At 38.0% G+C, this 7,356-nt stretch overlaps 2 protein-coding genes across 2 annotated transcripts; both read left to right on the top strand.

The window, feature by feature from the left end:
- The first annotated feature begins 1,829 nt into the window (after positions 1-1,829).
- Positions 1,830-4,523, top strand: LOC119675399. The gene is made up of 2 exons (XM_038086598.1): positions 1,830-3,881; positions 3,924-4,523. The coding sequence occupies exons 1-2, from the start codon at positions 1,830-1,832 to the stop codon at positions 4,521-4,523; spliced, it is 2,652 nt and encodes an 883-aa protein (XP_037942526.1).
- Positions 4,524-4,709: 186 nt separating this feature from the next.
- On the top strand, positions 4,710-7,115 carry LOC119675398. The gene has a single exon (XM_038086597.1). The coding sequence runs from the start codon at positions 4,710-4,712 to the stop codon at positions 7,113-7,115; it is 2,406 nt and encodes an 801-aa protein (XP_037942525.1).
- Positions 7,116-7,356: the final 241 nt, after the last annotated feature.

The following is a 7,356-nucleotide window of genomic DNA, read 5'->3' as shown; positions in this document are numbered from 1 at the left end:
TTAGAAATATGTACTTCCGAAGATATCGCCAACGAAAAGTGTTTAGTTGATGCATTTGGCCTCTACGAAACAACACCTAAAAATGTGGTCGAAATAACTAACAAAAACATGGTTAAGCACAATGAGGCAGTTGTTCCGTATACCCGACAAAGGCGTACTAGACATCCTATTGACCGTTATAGACCCTAGAATCACCGCATTGGAGATTTAATCTGAAAAGGGGAGGTGTTGGCAACTCTGCCAAGATGACAGATGACATATAAAGAAGAGTTAACATTTTAATTTTGTCAGTTATTTTGAACTTGTGAAATAATAATAACTAGGAGTTTTTTGTATAAATAAATATCGAAATTATACAGATATAACAAAAAGCGTCAAATTTCGTCTGTAAGAAAATGCACTCTTGCAGTTTGCAATAAGTTCATTGTTTGGCATGCATGGTCAAGGTTATTTTAGTTAATTTATTTGTTGTAAATTAATTATTAATTTTAAATAAAGGGCACAACTGAATTTTTGACAATTCAATTGATGCGAAGGCACATTCGTTATCGATTCTTTTTTTGTTCGTTCTAATAGCTTGTAGAGTTGGTTCAAGTACCAAATTTACACCATATAAGCACCTGCCTACTGGATTCAAGTGTTCAGTAATCAAGATAATTTAGGACAATCGTCAAATCAGTGGGTTCAAGTGCTCAGTGGTTCTCGTGTTCAAATAAGTCAACATAAGTACTGGATTTAAGAGTTCAGTACTTGCAAACAGTTGATTTCAACTTTTGATTCAGCGTGTGATTATACATTTTGGTGTGATCGTACATTTTGCAGCACAGGACTGGTTTGACGCAGCAACAGTCAACAATCAACAGTCAGCGGTTAAGTTTCAGCATTCAGCATTCGAAGAACATTTTTAAGCAAAAACTCCAAAATAACGATGGCAACAATCAAAGCAGCAGACAACTTTGGTGAAGCTGTTAGTAACCAAAAGGCATCACAGCCGCAACTAGTGGCTACGACAAATGCTTTGATAAGAAAAATATCTGCTCGAATGGCAGCTCTAAAAAGATTAATAGAGAGTTTGTCAGAGAGCGAAGGCATTCAACCACTTCAATATTACGAAATTAAATCAAACACAATCATGCAACATTGGAACCAATTGGAATGTTTGCATGATGAACTCTGCGAAAACTTTGAAAATCCGCTAATGTCAGGATTCAATCAAGATGAGTATTACCAAATTGAAGATTTGGTACAACAATGTTTGATAGAGTTGTCCATAAAATTGGATCAATTACAACAGAAACAAGCAACAGTAGCAGAACCAAACATGCGGTCCTCACTGCCATTGCCAAAGGTAACAATCCCAAGTTTTAATGGGAATTACTTAAAATGGAGGCAATTTGTTGACTTCAGCCATTACCAGCTGCTCAAAAAATGTGGTACTTGAAATCACATGTGACAGGTGAAGCTGAAAAATTGATAAGTCATTTCAGCATAACGGAAGACAATTATTCGGCAGCTTGGATATTACTCCAAGACCGTTATAATAATAAAAGGGTCTTGGCGTCCACATTAATCGATGAACTTTTAAATCAGCCACAGGCACATCAACTGTGGCAACAGTTAAAAATTTACATGACACAACGAAAGAGTGTCTATTAGCACTAAACAATCTTGGCGTTCAAACGACATTTTGGGACCCAATTTTGTTACAGGTACTAATTAAAAAACTCGATCGGGCGATGCTCATTAGATATGAGCAATCTCTGGCAAAACCAAAAGAGATACAAAACATTCAGGAGTTTTTAGCCTTTTTAGAATGACAGTTCCAACTGATGGAAGTTGTAGAACAAAAAGATAAGGTGGCTATAAAAATTAAAGCAAATCGAAATAACTCAGTGTCATCGGCTGTAACAGTTTCTAAAGGAAACAACAATTGCAAACTGTGCAATGTAGACAGGCACCCACTGTATCATTGCCGTAAATTCTTGCAATTTTCACCATCTCAACGATTGGATTGGGTGAAAAATCAACAGCTCTGTTTTAACTGTTTCAGAAATGATCATGTGGTGAACAAATTTTCATCAAGAAGTTGTACCAAATGTAATAAAAAGCATAACACGTTGCTACAGTTGGAAGTTAACAATCAAACAAAACAAAACATTCAACCTAGCTCAAGTGGGTACAACACCGCAGTTACCACAGCGACAGCAAACACATCCACAGGTTATCGTGATTATGTTCTCTTGCCAACTGCAAGAGTCAAAATAACTGCATCTAATGGAAATACAAGTGAAGTCCGAGCATTACTAGACTCTGGTTCGCAAGTGAACATAGTCTCTGAGGGTCTTGTCAAAAGGCTCAATATATCAAAAACAAAATCGTTATTGTGCATAGAAGGTATAGGAAAGGTGCAAAAAAATTCAACGCAGCGGGTTAACATCAAATTGCAATCACTTAACTCAAGGTTTACTACAGAAGTCAAAGCGTTTGTGCTTCCAAATATAGTTCCACCTCAACCAAGTTGCAGCTACGATATTTCCAAATGGAAGGTCCCGAACAGCATTCAGTTAGCAGATCCAACATTTTTCCAACAAGGGAAAATTGATATTTTACTCGGTGCGGAGTTCTATTTTAGTCTGTTAAAGAAAGGTAAATTAACGCTTGCTCCTGGGCTTCCAGTCTTGCAAAACTCTACACTTGGCTGGATTGTCAGTGGCAAGGTTGCATCAAATACAGACACATCAAATGTTTTATGTGCAGTTTTTGGCGGTGGGGCGGAGGTTGTTGATAATAATTCATCATTAGAAAATGCAATTGAACGATTATGGCGAATGGATGACGTGAATACAACAGAGAGGACATTATCCAAAGAAGAAAAATTATGCGAATCTCATTTTGTTCAGAACGTTCATACAAATAAAGAAGGACGTTTTGTGGTAAGGTTGCCGTTTCTGGAAAACTCATTGACGTTAGGAGAATCTCAAGAAACAGCTTGGAGAAGGTTCATCAGTCTTGAACGACGACTACGAAAAAATGATGTTTTGCGGAAACAATATGTGCAGTTTATGGAAGAGTATGATCGAGTGGGTCACATGACTGAAGTAAACTTGAATCCCATGTTGACTCCAAGATATTTCATTCCTCATCATTGCATACTAAAACCAGATAGTACAACTACTAAACTTCGAGTGGTGTTTGACGCATCAGCCGAAACTACATCTGGACACTCGTTGAATGATTTAATGTATAACGGACCGACAGTTCAAAGTGAACTCTTTTCAATTCTGCTCCGTTTTAGGCGACCACGGTTTGTTTTTACCACAGATATCGAGAAAATGTATCTTCAAGTTTTGATAAATCCTGAAGATCGACGCTATCAACTTATCATTTGGAGAAGCAGTCTAAATTCAACGAATCATTATTATCAGCTAAACACAATAACATATGGGACTCGAGCAGCTTCTTACCTAGCAACAAGATGTCTGCAAAAGATAGCATTAGAAAACAAGGTGAATTATCCATTGGGAGCTCAAATCCTGTGTGACAATTTCTACGTTGACGATGGGCTCGGTGGATCAGATAGTTTAATTACGGCTATTGAAGCTCAAAGGCAATTAATCCATATTTTAAAGAAGCATCAGTTTTATCTACGGAAATGGAGTGCAAACCATCCTCAACTTTTGAAAAACATTTCTCAAGATCATCAAGTGGTAAATCTAGATTTTACTAATGATAATAACGAGTCAATCAAAACGCTGGGACTATTTTGGTTGCCCAAAGCGGATTTATTTGGAATTAAGGTCAAAATGGAAGGTATAATCACGAAGAGAGTCGTTAGTTCTGATTTAGCTAGACTGTTCGACCCACTTGGGTTATTAGCTCCAGTAATAGTGAAGGCAAAGATTTTCATATAACACTTATGGCAGTTGAAATTATCTTGGGATGAACCACTTCCTACAGATCTTCGTATAACATGGTCAACATTTAGAAAAAACTTAAGTACTCTTGAAAATCTTCAGGTGCCAAGACATATCTTCAGAGGCGAGGTTCCATCATCAACACAGCTACATATTTTTGCTGACGCATCTGAAAAGGCATTTGGTGCTGCAGCATATGTCAGAGCAATTTTAAAAGATGGTAGAATAATAGTGCGGCTATTATGTGCAAAGTCAAGAGTAGCACCACTTAAAAAACAAACGCTACCGCGACTAGAGCTATCTGCGGCAGTCTTAGCAGCGGAACTCTCAGTAAGAGTCAAAAGCGATCTTCAGGAGAAGGACCAGCCAGTATTTTTGTGGACTGATTCAGAAATTGTGTTGTCTTGGATCAACTCACAGTCCTCATCATTTCAAACATTTGTAGCTAACAGGGTGGCAAGAATTCAAACTTTAACTCTGTCTGAACAGTGGCGTCATGTTAGGTCAAAGGACAACCCAGCTGATGTGTTATCAATAGGACTTCCAGCAAGGGCATTGTCAATATGTGTACTTTGGTTTCAAGGACCGTTCTTTTTGCATGAAAGGTAGGAAGTATGGCCACCAAGGTTTTCATCATCATTACAAGTTCCAGTTGATCTGGAGAAGAAAAAGGTTGTAGCTGTAGCAACTCAATGCAATGACGCAGATTTCATATACAGGATTCAGCACAAGAATTCTTTCAAGACGTTACAAAGGATAGTAGCATATGTTCTTAGATTCATTAACAACACAAGAATGTCAAAGGAGTCACGTGTCATACATATAGCACACAGTGCTACCGAATTGGAAGCAGCATTAATAACTATAATATGTCACATTCAGGGTAATGATTTTCATGAAGAAATCAAACAACTGAAGAAACAAGGCCATGTTGATAAATCTAGTTCAATCAGTAGTTTATCTCCATTCATTGATAATGCAAATGTTCTTAGAGTAGGAGGACGCTTAGAAGCCTCATCATTACCATACGATTCTAAACACCCAATGTTGATCCCATACAATGATCCATTGGCAAAATTATTATTCGTAATGTTCCATGAAGAAAACAAGCACTGTGGCCCGCAGGCACTATTGAGTATAGCACGACAACTTTTTGGGCCGATTAAAGGTAAATCAACAGCCCGAGCAACGGTTCAGCAATGCATTCGATGCAACAAAGCACGTCCGCAACTATGCCAACAAATTATGGGGAATCTACCAGAATCAAGAATAACTCCTGCAAGACCCTTTATTAATGCTGGTGTAGATTATTGCGGACCATTTTGGATCCACTACAAGGTGAGGGGCAAAAAGCCAACAAAGGCATATATTGCTGTCTTTTGTTGCTTTTCTACAAAGGCGGTACATCTCGAGTTAGTGACCGACTTATCAACAAATGCTTTCATTGGAGCATTAAAACGATTTATAAGTCGACGAGGGCGTTGTTTGAATATTTACAGTGATAACGCAACAAACTTCGTAGGCGCCAAAAACCAGTTAGCAGAATTAGAAGAAAGCATTTATTCTAATGAAGGACAAGAAGCAATAATCTCTGCCTGCAGTACCACAGGAATAAACTTTCATTTTATTCCACCAAGGGCTCCACACTTTGGCGGTTTATGGGAAGCATCCGTAAAGTCCGCAAAATATTTGTTACTACGCAGCGTTTCAACAGCATCATTGACGTATGAAGAACTCGAAACAGTAGTGATGGAAATTGAAGCGATATTAAATTCACGACCATTGACTCCAATGTCCAATGATCCAACTGATTTGACAGCATTAGCTCCAGGACACTTATTAATTGGAGAAGCTCTTACAACTCATGTAGACAGCCGATCAAAACCAGAAAAACACACGTTATTGTCACGTTGGAACCTAGTTTCCCAGTTAAAACATAATTTCTGGAAACGCTGGTCTAACGAATATCTGATGGAACTGCAACAACGTATCAAATGGAAAACACAATCTGCCAACATACAGTTAGGAGACATGGTTATAATCAAAGAAGATAACGTCCCAGTGATGCAGTGGCCTTTGGGACGAATTGTACATGTGTACAAGGGTACAGATGGACGTATCCGAGTAGCTGACGTTAAAACATCGACAGGCATTTTGAATCCATTGTTATTGACACCAACACAATTACAAAAGGAAGTTAATCAAATCAAACTTCATTTATCACCATCATTAGAATTACCGATGCCAAAAGATGAGTTAATATCCCTTTACAGACTAATGAAGGTTAAAGGTGGAATCACACAGCAGCATGCAGTTTTTAGTATAACATTACCCTTGATTGAACATGAACGATTTGAATTGTTTCAGCTAATTCCAATCCCGAACTGGGTAAATGACTCCTGCAGTTCTATTTTGGCTATTAATACGCAGCATGATCAATATTTTCCTCTTATAAAATCCGAATTAAGTCTTTGTGAGACCATTAAGGAAGAGGAATTTCCTTGCACCAACGTTCGCATACGATACAATTTTGGTTCCGAAGTATGTGCGTGTGAGGTCAACCTATTCAACAACAACACAATACCAAATAGTCGGTTGAAGCACACTATCAACAAGCTGACCTGGATTCCATTGAATCACAAAAATCAATGGATTTATGCGACATCAACATCTTCACGAGCAACTGCAGTATGTAATAAGGAAATCATATCACTAAATCTAAAAGGTTCAGGTTTATTGACGATCGATCCAGACTGCGTGCTTAAAGACAACTTCGTTTCCATGCAAGGACAACAAATAATTGCAAGCACGGCAAGATATTCATACAGTAGTCTTGATACAATCTCCGAATTAAGGCTACAACCCCCTATGAAGACATCAGATGCTTACAGCGGCAACAGTACACTGTCAACGGTACGCAACAACCAATACGATCAACAGCTTAAAGAACTCACAGTATTGCAGAAGGTGTTACAGTCATACCAGATAAATGATCTTCCAAATCAATTTCAGTCACACAAGTACTACAGCTTCACCATAGCTTACGCTGCACTCGTTATAGGGCTGATATTAATCATAATCATGATGAAGAAGAAATTGCAGAAAAAACATGTTGAAATTCCATCCGATGAAGAAGCGACTCGCACGACACCTATACCCATGCCACGTCGACAATCACAAGAATTCGTCATCAACATATAGTCGGACTGACTACCTGACAGCTAGAGGCTCATATTGTTGAACGGTTGTTCAACGCGGGGGAGAATGTTGAATATTTGTTTATATATATGAATATTTTGTTGTTATTAATTTTGCATGAATAATTTGTTATTTTTATTTGTATTTAATAATTGTGTTGAATATATTTGGTGTAAAAAATAACGTTGGCAATGCAATGCCCAAAATACTTCATACGCTTCTGTTGGCACATGAAAACAAAAGC

This window comes from Teleopsis dalmanni, chromosome 2 (assembly GCF_002237135.1).
Source record: "Teleopsis dalmanni isolate 2A chromosome 2, ASM223713v2, whole genome shotgun sequence".
In the NCBI taxonomy this organism is placed as follows: domain Eukaryota; kingdom Metazoa; phylum Arthropoda; class Insecta; order Diptera; family Diopsidae; genus Teleopsis; species Teleopsis dalmanni.
The sequence above is the reverse complement of the archived record's forward strand: the minus strand, read 5'-3'. Positions and strand labels throughout refer to the sequence as shown.

Coding starts and splice junctions, on each gene's coding strand:
- LOC119675398 (XM_038086597.1), top strand. CDS start 4,710: ATGTCAAAGGAGTCACGTGTCATACATATAGCACACAGTGCTACCGAA.
- LOC119675399 (XM_038086598.1), top strand. CDS start 1,830: ATGGAAGTTGTAGAACAAAAAGATAAGGTGGCTATAAAAATTAAAGCA. Junction 3,882..3,923: donor CACTTGGGTTATTAGCTCCA/GTAATAGTGAAG, acceptor CACTTATGGCAG/TTGAAATTATCTTGGGATGA.